Source organism: Phascolarctos cinereus, unplaced genomic scaffold, assembly GCF_003287225.1.
Source record: "Phascolarctos cinereus isolate Bilbo 61053 unplaced genomic scaffold, phaCin_HiC Scaffold_726;HRSCAF=1367, whole genome shotgun sequence".
In the NCBI taxonomy this organism is placed as follows: domain Eukaryota; kingdom Metazoa; phylum Chordata; class Mammalia; order Diprotodontia; family Phascolarctidae; genus Phascolarctos; species Phascolarctos cinereus.
In genome coordinates this window covers 55086594-55103220 of record NW_027556098.1, presented here as the reverse complement: position 1 = coordinate 55103220, position 16627 = coordinate 55086594, and the positions used below count along the sequence as shown (strand labels likewise).

Sequence of the window (16627 nt, the reverse complement as noted above, 5' to 3'; positions counted from 1 at the left end):
TCCAATATAGCCTCAGACACTTAACTAGCCATAAGACTCTGGATAACCAGTTCCTGCCTCAGTTTCCTCATTTGTAAAGTGAGGATAATAAGAGTACCTACTTCCCAGGGTTGTTGTAAGGATGAAGTAAGATAATATTTATAAAGCTCTTTTCAAACCTTAAAGTGCTACATAAATACTAGCGATGATGATGACGATGATGATGATGATGATGATGAGACTGCCCACATACTAGATTATCAAATTCTGAAATGATTCAATGGGTATTCTAAGGCAAAATGAATGAGATACCTATACTCTAATTTGCTTCAGAAATTATAGAGTGGTACTACCAGAAAGATGACAGAGAAGATAGTAGTGAGCCAACTCTACTAACTGTACCCCACAACAAAGAGTCACTAAAAAAGACTTAAGGAAAAAAAAGAAAAACTAAACTCACTGAAAGACAATTGAGTAAACTTATCAATAAATATTTATCACCAAATTTCTAAGTTAGAGATTATCTACACTGCTGTCACTGTGCAAATCATATGTTTTAATATGGGACATTTTAATAAATAAATTTAAGCAACCTGACAATGTGAAAGCTTCGAAATCTTAATTCTCTTCGGAATTTACCATGGAATGTAGAATTTATGTATTTTTTTTTTAAACTTCATGGGCTAAACAAGTTGGCTTGACTCCCTAATGGTTTCATTAGAGATTATTCCTCACTACAGAAATTCCGTCACAGAGGAAAAGAAAACTATATCACATAGTTGGAAAAATACCAATGCCACAACTCTTTGCTCTAAGTACTCTCAGCTAACTCAAAAGTTCTTTCATTTTGTCAGAACTCTGAGGATTTTCGCTATAATAGACTTTCCAATATATACCACCAACAGCTGGCAAATGAACTCACCTCAGGGAGTGGATCAGGTTGAACTCAGGTAGTTCGTGTAAATGAAAGATTCCAGAAGCAAAGCCAGTGACTAGAAGGTGAATTTTCTTGTGATATGCAGCAGATGTAAGATTATTAAAATCTCCCTCTTTGTTGAAGAAGTACCTAAATCAATGTGAAGATCAAAGAACTATAGTTAGAAAAAGATTCAGGTGGCTACGCACATACACAAAACCTTAATACAGTTGTCCCAATTATTTGGATACTTCAGGTCAAAGTATTTTTTTGTATGGACACAACCCAACAAAACAGGTCAGTTTAATAGAAGGTGAATACAATTCTTATGACAAGGCCTGTGCGGTAGTGATGATCTACCATCATCTGTTATTCTCTTCTGTACTGCTCACATTTAAAGTGCCTTCTCCTATGAGATTCCAAATGAATCAATCTGAAATCTTTTTGCAATGTTTATTATGTCTCTCTCATTAGCACCACTACCACATCACAGCTCAGGTATGAACTGTGACATCAACTTTCAAATTGCTCTTCCCCCAAAAAAACATATTTACCAAGTACCTATTATATGTGTGTAAGGCAAGGAGTATTAGGTTCTTGGGGAGCAAAGGGAAGTAAGAGATAACCCATGCCCTCCAGAAGTTTACAGCAGAGCATCAGGTAATAAAGTATACCCTTTCTTGGAGTCCAAATCTATGATTTCATCAATATGAGCAACTCTTGGTGTGGAAATTCTATCACCGATGCAGACTGGAAATCCATCTCTACCACATGCTAAGAGAGTGGACTGGGCACTAAGAGATTATCTGATTTATTTATGCCTAATCACAGAACTACTGTGTGTCAGAGACAGTACTTGAAACCAGGTCTTCCTGACTCTAAGGCCTGGCCCCTAGATACCATGTCCTGCTCTCCTCAAGGAATACATAAATAATTACAATATAAAGCAATATTTGTTAAGACCCACGTACGCAGAACAAATTACAGGCTACACCTCTAGCTATTTTGAATTCATCTCTCCAGGATTTATTAGTTTTGGGGCTGGGGATGTCCTAGATGGTCCAATGGAATCTTAGGAAGCAGGATCCAATTATCCTGAAAGAGGCTATTAGGCACTGTACTGGATATAGGACTAAGAGCTGGAAAAGACTTTACAGGTCATCAAGTCCAACCCAGTTATTTTACAGATGAAGTAACTAAGGAATGAGCAGTTAAATGGTGCAGCAGATAGTGTGCTGGGCCTGGAGTCAGGAAGATTCATCTTTTTGAGTTCAAATCTGGCCTCAGACACTTACTAGCTGTGTGGACAAGTCACAAAACCCTGTTTGCCTCAGATTCCTCATCCATAAAATGAGCCAGGGAAGAAAATGGCAAATCCAGAATCTGTGCCAAGAAAACCCCAAAAGGGCTCAAGAAGAATCAGACACAACCCCAAAAGGGGTCAAGAAGAATCAGACACAACTGAAACAACAAACTGAGGACAAGAGGTTAAATGACTTGTCCAAAGTCACAGAGACACAAATGGTAGAGTTAGAACCCAAACCCAAATCCTTTGCCTTCAAATCCTGAGCATTTCTACTGCGCCATTTTGATTCCCTTAAATACACCTAAATGTTGCAAAAACTGAGTGAAAATAATAAATGCTGAGATTGTGCTGTCTTCTAGAACCTCTCCATTGTCTACACCAGTAACTAGTAATGTACAGCGTATGGCTCCAAGATGGCACGTGGGCTAGCCTAGTGTTTCTTAAACTTTTCCCACTCCAACCTCTTCAGCAATCCTTAAACTGTGGGTCGCAACCCACAGTTTAAGAAGTGCTAATAGCTAATGGTCAGTATCCCTTTACAAAGCTCCTTTCTCCCTATGTCTTTCAAGAATCTTCTGTTGCAATACCATCATGACTACTTCTTCCTCACTTCTGTTCATAAGAGCATTCTGGCTAAGATTTCTGTTCTTGCTCTTTTCCTCACTTACTTAAATCCATTCTCAAAAGTCAGATTTAAGGCAGAGGAAGGAAGGAGAAAAATCTGGAACTCACAATTTTTTTTTAAATGAATGTTAAAAAATTGTCTTTACATACAATTGGAAAAAACAAAACACTATTTTTTTTTAAAAAAAGCCTGGTAAGTTCCCCTCTTCCTCCTCTAATATTCCTCCTGCCACTTCAGCACACATTCACTTCTCCTTTAAAAATCTTACCCACTATGACATTCCTTTTTGTACCACACCATGTAAGGAGTTTATGCCACACTGCAGTATTTTTAAGTCTGCTCCTGTATTCCCCACAGTGCCTGTATACAGCACTATATACCAAAGAGGTGGTGTACAAATAACTATTACTTAAAGTCAAATCACAATGAAGGGAAAGCACTCAATTTATATGTTTCCTTTTCAGTCACCATGAACAAGCAACAAGAAACCTTAGAATGTTAGTGATAGAAGGGACTCTTATAGAGGTCATCTAATCCAATGCAATCATTTTATAGTCGAGGAAAGAGGTTCAAAGAGATTAAAATGACCTTGCCTAGGTCCCCTAGCTAGAGCTAGGACTAGACTCCAGGCTGCCTAACTCCTAAGCTTTTTCCACACGTTAAAGGAAAGGTGTTACTGGGAACAATCCCTGAGTGAGCCAGGAAATGTTTCTTTTGCTCTTGATGTTAGCTCTTGACATGTTACCACTTTTAATCCTACAGCAGAGCTATTAACATTCACCAAATTCTCGCTCCTTCTGATCTCACTGTCACGCATTCACACAGGGACACATCACCACATACAACCTGATTGGGAAGCAAATTCCCAAAGTTCAGGGAGGCATGAACAATTTGGACTTAGCTACAAAGGAAGGTTTACTGTCCTAAAAATTTTACCCTTGCAAATAGGAGGAAAATATTTTCAGGACCACATGCTTCTTACACTATTTCAATGACAACTCAATTCCACAAGCAATTATTGAGCATGTCCTATGTGACAGATGCTGGGGATTCAAAGACAAAATAAGCAGCCTCTACCCAAATGAAGCTTACATGCTACTGAGGAGGCAGCATGGGACACTGGAAAAGACAATGATTTGGAGGCAAAGGACCTTGATTTAAATCCCACTCTTGGTTCTAATCCCAGGTCTGTAACTTGCTACCTGTGCAACACCGGGTAAGTCAAAACTTCTCTCAGACTCGGGTTCTTCATCCGTAAAATGAGAGGATGGAACCAGATGGCCTGTAAGGTCCCTTACGATACTACAAAACATATATACAGAGAAGTAAATGCAAAGTACATACAATATAAATACAAAGTAATGGGGAGGAGAGAGAAAAATGAATGATTAAAGAATCAGGAAAGATTTCTTTTGGAAGGGGCATTTGAGCTGAGCCTTCTAAACTAGGGCTTCCAGAAGGCAGAGACGAAGGAGAACACTCCAAGCACACAGGGCCACCTTGTGCACAAGGAATAGGAAGGCACTTCTGCAGGAAGGTAGAGGACATGACATAGAGCAGGCTTGCATGCCACAAGTGGCCTGTGGGCACACCAAAGGATTTCTGGTGGCCCACAAGAAATCCTTTGGCTGGTTGCAGTTTGTACAGGCCTAACATAGAATAATGAGTAATCAACCTGGAAATACAGGTTGCAGCCATACTGTGAAGTGCTTTAAAAGCTAGAGGAATTTTTACTTACTCTAGAAATCATGGGAAGCCACTGAAGATTCTTGAGGAGGGGAGTGACCTCCTCTAGGAATGTCACTTTCACAGCTATGTGGAAGACAGAGTGAACAAGGGAGAGACTGGAGGTAGGAAGACCAATTAAGAGGCTGCTGCTGAACTACCCAAGCAAAAAGTGATAAGGGTCTAAATTATGAGTGTTTACGTGTGGAGACAAAGTCCTCTGCTGAGGACAGGGGAAGAGGAGAGGCCTGAGGAAAGAAAGTATGGAACAGATGGTGTGGGAAGCATGATGGGGAGGTAAAAGGATTACTACAGGAGGGGCCAGTTGAGGTTACATATCATAATCTTGTACTGAACAAATACAGGCTCCTTTAGCAGCACTCAGCAGCACGCGAGTAGGGACAGAGATGTATGGTAGAAATAATCTAGGGAGGGGGTTTGTTAAGGAAATAGGTCCATAGCAATGCAACAAATGTGGCAAGTTGTACACTTGTTCCGTAGAGAGCAAAAGCTTACTTTTTCCTCTGTACTATCAAAGTGGGCATCTTTTTTTTTTAAACAGAACTATTCACTTCCCTATCATGTCATTTTTAAGAATTAAGTGTCAGTCCAACAAATGGTTTTTCCATGCTCAATCATGCTTTAAAGTATCATAATAGAAGCTGCTTGTAAATCTAAGTAACATTAAATTGTACTGTTGTAAATTGAAAACAAACAAACAAACAAGGACCCAGGAATTCAAGGCAGCTGCTTAACTGGTACACTACAGTATCACAGTGTTGAAGGGAGAAGACGGGGGCCACAGCAGAGGAGATGGCCTAGGGCAGCAGGGAAGAGCGGAGTTACTAGAGACTGAAGTAAAGAAGAGTTTTAAGAAAAGTGTGACACAGGGAGAGATGGAAGGCCTTGGAGGTCATTCTCAGAAAGAATTTGAGAGTTACAGATTGAAAGAACTAAAATGGCCAAGGAATGCTTGTGGGAGATGACATACCATCCCTGAAAGTGGCTAAAATGGAGTAAAGGTACAGATCATGAAAGATGAAGAAAACTGAGGAAGTGAGAAGCAAAGGTATTTGAGGGGCCTCAACATGTAAACTGAATTGTGCAGGTACAAGGACAGGAGTTGGGATGGAGAAGACTATGAATCAGGTACTGAACTTGAAAAAAGAAGAGAGAATAACCTCGTGGCTGGTAGCTAACTGCCACCGGGATCTAAATAGAGGATGAAATAAGTATCTGGATGGAATAAATCTCAAAGGAGAACCTGCCAAGTTCTCTGATAGGGAAGAGTACAGAAGTGGCAATGAGTAGCAACAAGCCTACCCAGGCCTCCTGGACAAGTGCCAGGGGCACAAGAAAAAGCACTTCCAGTACTTGAAGGGGTGACCAGGGACACTGTGTCTTCTGGCGGAAGTGAGGTTTCCATTACTGCAAGAAAACAGAAGTGAAAAAGGAAAAGCAGTGTGTTAGGAACAGAATGGGAGTCCCATAAGGAACAATGGAAAGGGAAGATAGAGAGTGACAGAGGCTTAATGATGTACCAAAGTTACCATATGCAGAAACAGCTGAGCATATGGGACACTCCATTCTGGTCTCAGAACGTGAAAACCAGCAGAGGGCAACACACACAAGAGGTGCCTCATATACCAAAGCATCCAACATTTGCTTGAAATAAATAGTTACTGAATTTAATTCTTTGAACAAGAGGATGGAAGAGAGATCACCTACTTTGCCACATGTGAGTATTTCACTTTATCCTTTTTCTTTTCATCATCCGAAACAGTTTTTCCACGAATGGTATTATCCTCTTTTTCTATGTCGTCATCCTCTTCCTCCTCCTCCTTATCCCTCTGCAGTATGTCTGCCCGCCAACCTTTAGGAGCTTTCAACTTCAGGCCATCTAGCTCAGTGTCACACTGCCACACACAGAGCGCCCCATCTTGGCTCAAAGTGTACAGCTGTCAGACCAAGACATACAGGTTAGCAAAAAGGCAATGCTCTCCTGCCAGCTACTCCCTCCCTCCATGGAATCCACAAAGAAAGGAAGTAAATGCAGTAAGAAATCAATTCAATCATTGCTCTCAATATATAATGATCTTTTTAAAAAGAATAGGAAAAAAGACTTAATTGATACAACAAAACCTTTTCTTGGCAAACTGAGTGGCAGGGTAACAGAATGTCTTAGAAAGAATTTCATCAACAAAATTTTTGGCAATGTTGTTTATGTCACATTAACTTTAGAAACTAAAGGAAGAAACAAAACGTTTTTGCCCTCAGAAACTGTTTTCTACCATTTGGTCTCTTTATCATTGTACCTTCATAAATTAGGAATCTGACATTAATAGTCTCTCCATAACTATAGAACTCTGCAAAATTTCATGATACACAGTTTTTCTTTTTATCTTGAAGACAGAAGAGATAGGTTTAAAGAGACATTGTGGGGAATGTGACAGAATCAATAACTGGGGAGCAGAAAACAGTATGACAGAAAGTAGATACAGAACAACATCTCAAACAGTATACCAACATACGGTCAAAATGGGTACGTGATTTATACATAACGGTTGAAACCATGAGCAAATTAGGAGGGCATGAAATAGTTTACCCATCAGACCTATGGATAATGGAAGAATTTAGAACCAAACAAAATATAGAGAACATTACAAAATATAAAACGGACAGTTTTGATTATATAAAATTTACAACACTTTGCACAAACAAAACCAATGCAACCAAAATTAGAAGGAAAGCAACAAACTGGGGAAAAAATTTTTTACAGGAAGTATCTCTGATAAAGGCCACAATTTTCAAATATATAGAGAACTGAGTCAAATTCATAAGAATACAAGCAATTACCCAACTGATAAATGGTCAAAGAAAATGAACAGTTTTCAGAAGAAGAAATCAGAGCTATCTGTAGTCATATGAAAAAATGTTTTAAATCACTATTGATTAGATAAATGCAAATTAAAACAAATTTGAGGTATCACCTCACATCCATCAGATTGGCTAATATGACAGAAAAGGAAAATGATAAATGTTGGAGGGGATGTGGGAAAGCTGGGACACCAAAGCACTGCTGATGGAGTTGTGAACTGATCCGACCATTCTGGAGAGCAACTTGGAACTATGCCTAAAGGGCTATAAAAACCTGCATACCCTTTGATCCAACAATATTATTAGTAATTCTGTATCCCAAAGAGATTTTTAAAAAGGGAAAAGAACCTATTTGTACAAAAATATTTACAGCAGCTCTTTTTGTGGTGGCTAAGAATTGGAAATTGAAGTGCTACCCATCAACTGAAGAATGGCTGAACAAGTTGTGGCTGAATGTAATGGAATACTATTATGCTATAAGGCAGATTTCAGAAAAACCTGGAAACTTAGAAGAACTGATACAAAATGAAGTGAGCAGAACCAGGAGAACATTGTACACAGTAACATCAATACTGTACAATAAACAACTGTGAATAACTTAACTATTCTCAGCAATGCAACGATCCAAGACAACCTCAAAAGACCCATGATGAAAAATGATTATCTGCCTCCAGAGAAAGAACTGATGTCATCTAAATACAGATGGAAGCATACTATTTTTTAACTTTTTTTCTTTCTTTTTTGCTTGAGTTCTCTTGCACAAAATCTATATTAGACTGCTTACCATCTGAGGTAAAGGGGAGGGAGGGACAGAATTTGGAACTTGAACTTTAAAAAAATAATATTAAAAATTGTTTTTACATGTAAGTGGGAGAAAATATAATATTATTTTAAAAAATAACTGAGGAGTAAAAGAATTGGCAAGGTCCCTTTGAGCAAAGAAATCTAATAAACTATCTGAGACTTCCACTAAGGCCAGACTAGACTAGCTTTTGCTCAGGTGTGAAATTCCCTTCCACAGGTCTGTGAGATCCTATAGGTTGTCCTTCATGCTTAGAGTACACTTCCCTCCTTATCCCTCTAACAAGGCCCAGCTCAGGTTCTATATCCTCTGTGAAACCCTCTCTGATTCCCTATGTTATTAGAAGCACTCTCCCTCTTAAAATTACAGCTTATGACAATTTGGGGGTATCAGAAAAGGCTTCACAGATGAGGTAAAACCTGAAGTAGGCCTTGTTGGAAGATAAAGATTCTGAGATTCCATCTCTCATATCTATGCACTCTAAAGTACACTTCCCACTTCTTCAAGGTAATAGATGGAGGGATGGATAGATATAGATATGTAAGAAAATATAAATATAAAGATATATAGTTATGTAAATAGATAAAAGCATATATAGGTACATATCAATATCAGGAAGGAAGAGGTGAAGTGGGGAACATATGTATGAGAAGGCCTGCTCAAGCAGCAAAGCAGGTAGCTATTACGAAAAAGGATAAGAGAGATATTCAACCTAGCAGTTGAAATACTGACTAGAAAGTCCCTTGGGCTTTTTCCACTTCCCTGCTTTTCCAGACCACAATTCTTTAATGAAGCCATTATCAGCATCTATGGTTTGAATCAAAGTTTTCCAATGGATATTTGCTTGTCTACATACATCCAAGCTTCCAGCTTCAAAAAAACAGGCGACGATAGCATCCTTGTGACCTCCTAGTGAATAGTAGATCAAATTATCCCATCGTTCTGCTCCAAACACCCAGGTCGTCATGTCCTTGCTCCCAATCACAAAGCACCTTTAATCACAAAAAAAAAGTGACTCAAGTTATATAGTCTTTTATGATCCCACTAACAAAGCCTGTGATCACCACATTACCATAAATATAAAATCTCAGGGAAAGCTAAGGGAGCCCAGAGGTCACCATGTCCATATCAGAACAAGCGCCTCCTTTCCAACCTACCTGGTAAGTGGTTATCCAACTCTGGCTTGAAGACTTTAGTGAGAAAGACTTCACTAAAGGGGCTCATTCTACATCTGGAGAGCTCTACTAGTTAGAAAATTACATCAAGCCTAAAGTTCTCTCTCTGCAGTTGTCAACCACTGTTCCTATTTCTGCCCTCTGGGACTGAGCAGAATAAGCCTAATCCCACTAACATATTTGAAGACTTCTATCATATTTCCCCTAAGTCCTGTCTTCTCTACATCACCAATAATTCTCATATGGCACAACCTTAAGGCCCTTCACCATCATGCCTGTACTTCTCTAGTTGGTTTCTATTTTATAAGCAATTTTCCTAGAATGGGCAGGGGGAAGAAGGGTAATAGAGGGGTAAGGGTATAACTAAATAACACTTCTTTAAAAAATAAAAAAAAGGCTGGGTAGATATCAAAAAGACTTCAAGGTCAATAAGAAGCAGGAAAAAAAAACTAAGATAATTTTAGGCTGCATTAAGAGAGGTGTAGTAACCAAAGTGAGGAAGATAGCTAGTGACCAAGGTCACACAGCTAATATGTGTCAGGAGCAAGACCTGAACCCAGGTCTTTCAGATTCCAAGGCCAGTTCACTAACCACTACTCAACTTCCTATCCATCATTTTTTACAAATGAAAATAAACTATCATATAAAGGGAGAAAGAGAAGAATAAATCTTAACAGATTACATTTGACCATCTGCCTCAAACCTCTAGGGACTCTGCCACCTGAAAACTGCTCCATTAAATCTTTTTACCAAGAACTACAATAAATGTGAAGGTGCAGGTGTTGTTTTAAAATGTCTACACTTTACTCTGTATGCCATACAGCACACCACCCCATAGGGAAAAAACGCGCAAGCTGGCGTACCTGGAGTCAGTTTGGCCACATCTCCTATGTACCTACACCAAAGAAGATCTGAGTTTGAATGCCGGCTCAGCTTTGCACTATCTGTGTGTGCAGCTTTCTGCACCTCAGTTTCTTCACATGTAAAATTAACAAGTCAGACTGAGATGACTTCTAAGATCTTTTCCAACTTTGTATCTATGTTCTTATGAAATGTTATTTATGGTACCAATATTTTGAAAGCAATTCTATGACATTCAGGCAACATCTAAACTACAAAACTTATCTGAATATTTCAGGAACCATTCCTACTGGTCACAAATGCAAGGTATATGTACATAATGCAAAGAAAAAGATTCAGGTTTAAATTACGTCTATAGGGGGCAGCTAGGTGGCGCAGTGGATAGAGCACCGGCCCTGAGGTCAGGAGGACCTGAGTTCAAATCTAGCCTCAGACCAAACATTTGACACTTACTAACTGTGTGACCCTGGGCAAGTCACTTAACCCCAATTGCCTAAAAAAAAAAATTACATCTATAACCACAAGAGTCTAGTTTTTTCCTGCCTGATGCAATAAAAATATTTCTTTCAAGCAAAAATATTGCTGTAACCTAGACATGCTAGTTAATTAAATTAGATCCAGACTGTCTACTTGGAAGTTTGTCATCAGAATAAGGCTTATAAAGCAACAAATGGTGTTTTAGTAGTATGTCCCGATTCCCATCTTTCTTCACAATACAAGGTCTTTAGCAACATTCATCACCAATAAACAATACACATGGAAATACTTACTTAGAATCATCAGTCCAATCAACGAATGTGGTTTCATCATATGGCCCATAGTAAGTTTTGTCCAAGACAAAGGCATTAAATTCTCGCTTCTTTCCAGGGGCATAATACATTTGGGCAAGGTTGTCTTTTGCCACCACAAATCTCCTGCCAAACAAATAGCAAAAAAGTTATATACATATATAATATAACAAGTTTAAAACAAAAACCTCAAAATTACTGCTATTGTTGAGAAGAATAGATAATGTTAGGATAACTCAACTTCTCAGCCCAGTAACTGCAAACTCTTATCAAAATAAACATGTTAGCAACTACCTTAACAAAGAGCACAAATGACTTGTGTTACCAACCATTCCTCAACTCTGTCTATATAATCCAGTGCTGATTGACAATGATGCAATTTAAAGACATTTTTAAAATATCCAAAGGGCAATAAAAGACATACCATTCTTCCTTCTTCCAATAAATTGAGCATTTCCTTACCTGCCATCTGGGGAAAAGGAGACACTGTGAACAGAGCCATTGAAGCGGAAATGATGCAGCACAGATTTGCAAACCAAACTGACAAGCAAGGCTGCTCCCTCTGAAATTAAAACAAGAACTACTTGACAGATAGAACAGGGAAAAAGAGAATCACAGAGTCTAAAGACTGGAAGAGAAATCCATGGCCATACCCAATCCATACACAAAAGCAATCCCCACTAAAAATATCTAACAAAATGTTCATCCATCCTTAAAGATCTCTAAGGAAGGGAAACCCTGCCCTCCCTCCACCTTGAAGTAGCCCATTCCACTTTTAGACAACTCTGATTTTTAGGAAGTTTTTCTTGAAATTAAACCTAAATTTGCCCCTTTTCCAGCTTCCATCCATTGCTCCTATTACACCTTCTGGAGTTAAAAAGAACAGTCTGATCCCTTCTCCACATGACAACCCTTCCTTCAAATAACAATGATGACGATGATGATGATGATGATATGGTACTAGCATTGGTATTTTAAAGTTTCCAAAGCACTTCACAAATATCTCATTTAACACACTGGAAGACAAGAACTATTATTATCACCATTTTACAGTGAGGAAACTGAGGCAGGCAGAGGTTAAGTAATGCCTATAGTCACACAGCTACTAAGTGTCTGAGGATGGATTTGGCCAGCTGTGTGACCTCTAAGAAGTCAATTAACCTCTAGGTGTCCCCAGGTTAAGTTTCTAAGACCCTTAGTTGCAAAGCATATGCCAATCCACACTGATAACTTGCACTACAGATGTGCCATGAGGTAAGCATTTTGTAAACTTGAGTTTATATGATTATGATATTCGTTATAAAAGGACTTTACTCATGCATTTCAACTCAGCATCAGGTTACCACAAAAGACACAAATGGAGTATAACAGCTTCAGACAAAGACTGGATTTACCAACATTACATTTCCTTGTCTTAAGAAACTGAAACATATGCTAAATGATTACCTTCATCAATGATGATGGCAAAGCAGCCATCTGGGGAGAGTCCCACACACTTAATGTTATACTTGGTCGCCAGAGGCAGGGTTTCAGACTTGTTGCTTAAAAAAAAAAAGAAAAATCAGGAGAGAGAGAATACAAGCAGTCTTTAAACCTTATTACACAGAAATGACAATACAACATTGTTTTCTCTGGTCCTAACCCAGAATCTGATCTGAAGGCCTAACCAAGTCAATCAAATCAATCAACAAGCATTTATTGAGAAACTACCATATGCCAGGCACTGTGGTGGGTGCTGGAGATAGCAAAACAAAAAGACAATAGCCCCTGCTTTCAAGGACCTTACATTCTCTGGGGAAAGACAACATACATACATACATACATACATACATACATACATATACATATAAGTACAAATAAAATGTACACAGGGTCATTTTGTGGGGGGAGACATTGACAGCAGAAAGGACCAAGAAAAAGGTTCACAAATCAAGTGGTACTTGAGCAGAGTTTGGAAAGAACGCAAGGAATAGAAGAGGTAGGAATGAAGATGCATAGAAGTCTATTCAAAGGCTGAGACAGGAAATGGTATGTTGTATACGAGGAACAGCAAAAAGGCCAGTTTGGTTAGTGGAATAATGTACAATAAGGCTGTAAAGGTAGCCTGAAACCAGGTTGTGAAGGACTTCAAATGCCAAACAGAAGAGTCTGGATTTGATCCTAAAAGTAATAGAGAGCCCTACTCAACCAGGACATGTAGGAAAGTAAAGTACGACAGAGTAACCATAAAGATCAAGTTCATAGGATGTTAACCTTAGATAGCATTTTATCTATTTTTTCCTTTATAGAACAGAAAATTAAGTATAGAACAATTCAGGAGAAAAATGAGACATCAGTCATACCAAAAATTGGATTCCACAGAATTAAATTCCATAGAATTGAAGAGAAGGAAGTGACTTTTTTGGGGGGGAAGTTAACTTTCAAGGAGAGTTTAACACTGCCATATTTTAAAGTTGAAGAAACAGAAACCAAGAGAAGCTATAGTGACTTACACAGTTATAGAATTTGGACAAGAACCCAGCTGTCAACTCCCAATCCAATGCTCTCCCTACCACAAGAAGAGATCTTGAACTTCTTTAACTTTAATCTCTATTCCCTTTTACCAATAAATTTGTAACCTGGTCCCAGTTGCATGGAACAACACCATGCTGCTCTATCCAGATCACCACCTGTGTTACCTTAACTTCTCTCTCATTTAGCCATAGTAAAAACAGTCAAAAGCAAGTCTAAGAAGTTGTCTCTTTCCTTGCTACACCATCAATTCTAAACTACTGTCCCTAAATATTTTCCTAAAATTATATATAATGTTCTGCTTTATATAGTCCAAGAACAGTACAAAATGACTTCATAACATGGAATTTTAGTCAAGAAATTAGCATTAAAGGGGGTGACTTGCTGATACCTCTCTGAAACTGTCCTCTGTAAAATTACCTCTCTGAAACTATCCTCTGTAATATGCAAGTGAAATATGCTCAATTCACAACTGTGATGTAAAAATTAAAGTGGGGAAAAACAGCTTTGAAACCTAGCTATGCCAGCAGATGTGTCATAGAGGCAAAGAGTAACTACTGTTAATATTCCAACATACTCACTTCTTTAGATCAAAGACGGTGACTCTATTTCCCACTGGGCTAATGACCGAATTTCCATCAGGAGTAAAATTTAAGTTCCCACAGCGATAGACTGTACCCAGCAAATTTGAAAACTAAAGAAAACAAAACACATTTGCCTTAAAACCAAGATTATGATCTTGTTACTCCTAAAAGGTGACAGAAATCTTAAGTATTCAGGAAAACAGCAGTGGGGAGCCGTGGTACCTTCTAAAGATGGGCCTAGGTTACAGATAAGCTGTCCCTGCTCACTATCATACCTTCTAAGCTAAGCCTTCGATTATCTGTAACCTAGTTTAGAAGGCACCATGATGGCTGATGATGATGATGATGATAAATATCTAATATTTACAGTGCTTACTATGTGCCAGGTACTTTGCTGAGTTTTGCAGATACTACCTCGATCCTGAAAGATACGGGGCCGCTATTATCCCCATTTTTCATATGAGGAAACTGAGGCTAAATGCCCAGCCTAGGATCACACTGCTACCAAGCGTCTGCGGCAAATTTTAACCCTGACCTTCCTGACCTCAGGGCTCAACACAGTACCAGACATTTGGCAAATGCTTAATACATGTTTAATAATCGATTAAGTGCAGGTCCAGCGTCGCCACCCATTTCCCAAAGTCTGACTACAAGCCATCGGTTCAAGCACCTCGGAGCACAGCAGGATCCCCAAAATAAAACGAAAATGCAAACTTTTTTTTCCCCCGCAAACCGGGATTTGACCGAAATGCTCCTCCCCAGAGCCCAGAAGCCCGCTTCCCTTCTCAGTGACCGCAACCCACGTGCTAGGCTGCGAACCACAGCTTTGCTCCTCCGCGGCCGCCCCATGAGCCTCGTGCCCCACCGCCCAGGCTCCGGCACGCGGCGGACGCCTGCTCGCTCCTCCTCGGCTCTGCCCGGGCGCTCCCCACGGCCCCCCCATCCCGCTCTCCAACAGGGCCCATGCGCAGTACGGCGCCGCGCTCCGGGGTATGGGGAGGGGGTGGGGCGTCGCTCTCCCCGGGGCCCCTCCGCGCTCACCCGATAATTGAATTTCATGTCCGCGGTCCCCGCGTGGGAGTTCCACCGCCACCCGGTTCAGCCAGGCTCGCGAAGACCCGGACTTCCGGGAGAGCGGAAAGGTAGGCCATAGAGAGGATGAGTATTCTATCGGGAAGGTGCTGCGCCCCTTGGTGGCTCGGAGGAAAGAGCGCTCCATTCCTCTCAATCATTCAAGAAAAGCTGCCGAGAAAGCACACTGCGTAAGCCTATGCGCTGTCTCAAAAGAGAGCATTTAATAATTGCTCGCGTTTATTTGGGGCTTTAAGGTTTGCAAATCCCATTTGATCCTCACCACAACCCTGGGAGGTACGAGAAATTAAGACTGTTCCTGGAGTCAGGAAGATCTAAATTCAAATCCTCTACTTAGTAACTGAAACCTGGGCAAGTCACTTCACTTCTGTTTGCCTCAATTTCCTTATCTGTAAAATGGGGATAATTATAGCATCTACTCCCAGGGTTGTGGTGAGGATCAAATGAAATAAAAATTGTAAAACACCCAGCCGTATATGAATCTTAGCTGTCATTTATTATTCCCATTTTACAGATTAGGATACAGAGGAAGGCAGAGATTAAATGATTTTATCAAGGTCACACAAGTAGTAAATGTCTGAGATGAAACTTGAACTCTGGTCTTCCTAACTCTGTGTCCAGGTTCACGGTGCCACCTAGCTACCTAATAGAAGGAAAATAATGCTATGGAAGCGTATCTTCTTTTTTTAAAGGCATCGTGCTTATATTCTTGCCCCTATAAGGGGCAGTCCCCAAACTCTTTGGTCTTACACCTATAAAAATTATTGAGAACTTCTAAAATTATTGAGAACTGCATATAGGTTATATCTACTGATATTTATTGTATTCTGTGTTGAAATTGTATCTTGTTATGATCCCTCTGACTCCTTCCCCACTTCTGGTTGGTAAAGCAAGTTACTTTATAAGTAGCCAGTTTAAAGTAATAATAGCAAGAAGTAAGATTACAAAGGAGAACATAGAAATCACCTATAGATTGTGCCATAAATCAAAGGAGCATAACAGTTACTTGTAAACTGTATCATGTATTAACTAACAATCACGTCCTGAGACTGTGCTGAATCAGGGGAAGCCAAGCCAGCTAAGCCTTGCTGTCAGAACCTTTTGGTCCTGCTAACTGCCTCTGTAAGCCTCAGAGAAGCTCCAGATATCTGTAGTAAGACCAACAGAACACCAAATGTTGCTGATAACTTCAAGATGATGTGGATATGTTGGATAATGTTGGGTAAAAGTCTGTCTGCCACCAAAAAAAAAACCCCATAAAAATGACATCCCAAATTCCTAGTTCCCCACCCCACCCCCATCTCCATCTGGATCCACACTACCAAGTGCTCCAAACTCTAATCCATGGTTACATAAGTGACTCCCTCCCATTCCCTTCCCTATGCT

At 39.7% G+C, this 16627-nt stretch overlaps 1 protein-coding gene across 1 annotated transcript in view; it reads right to left on the bottom strand.

Annotated features, from left to right (window-relative positions):
* Window positions 1-15274, bottom strand: part of LOC110214854 (PWP2 small subunit processome component) — a 38699-nt gene extending 23425 nt beyond the window's left edge. Inside the window, exons 1-8 of the mRNA XM_020995940.2 lie at window positions 15191-15274; window positions 14147-14259; window positions 12501-12595; window positions 11517-11616; window positions 11037-11180; window positions 9087-9222; window positions 6280-6509; window positions 902-1045 (exon numbers count right to left, since the gene is read on the bottom strand). Coding sequence (XP_020851599.1) covers window positions 902-1045; window positions 6280-6509; window positions 9087-9222; window positions 11037-11180; window positions 11517-11616; window positions 12501-12595; window positions 14147-14259; window positions 15191-15208 — 980 coding nt within the window. The 5' untranslated portion in view covers window positions 15209-15274. The remainder of the gene's footprint in view (window positions 1-901; window positions 1046-6279; window positions 6510-9086; window positions 9223-11036; window positions 11181-11516; window positions 11617-12500; window positions 12596-14146; window positions 14260-15190) is intronic.
* Between the last annotated feature and the right edge of the window lie 1353 nt (window positions 15275-16627).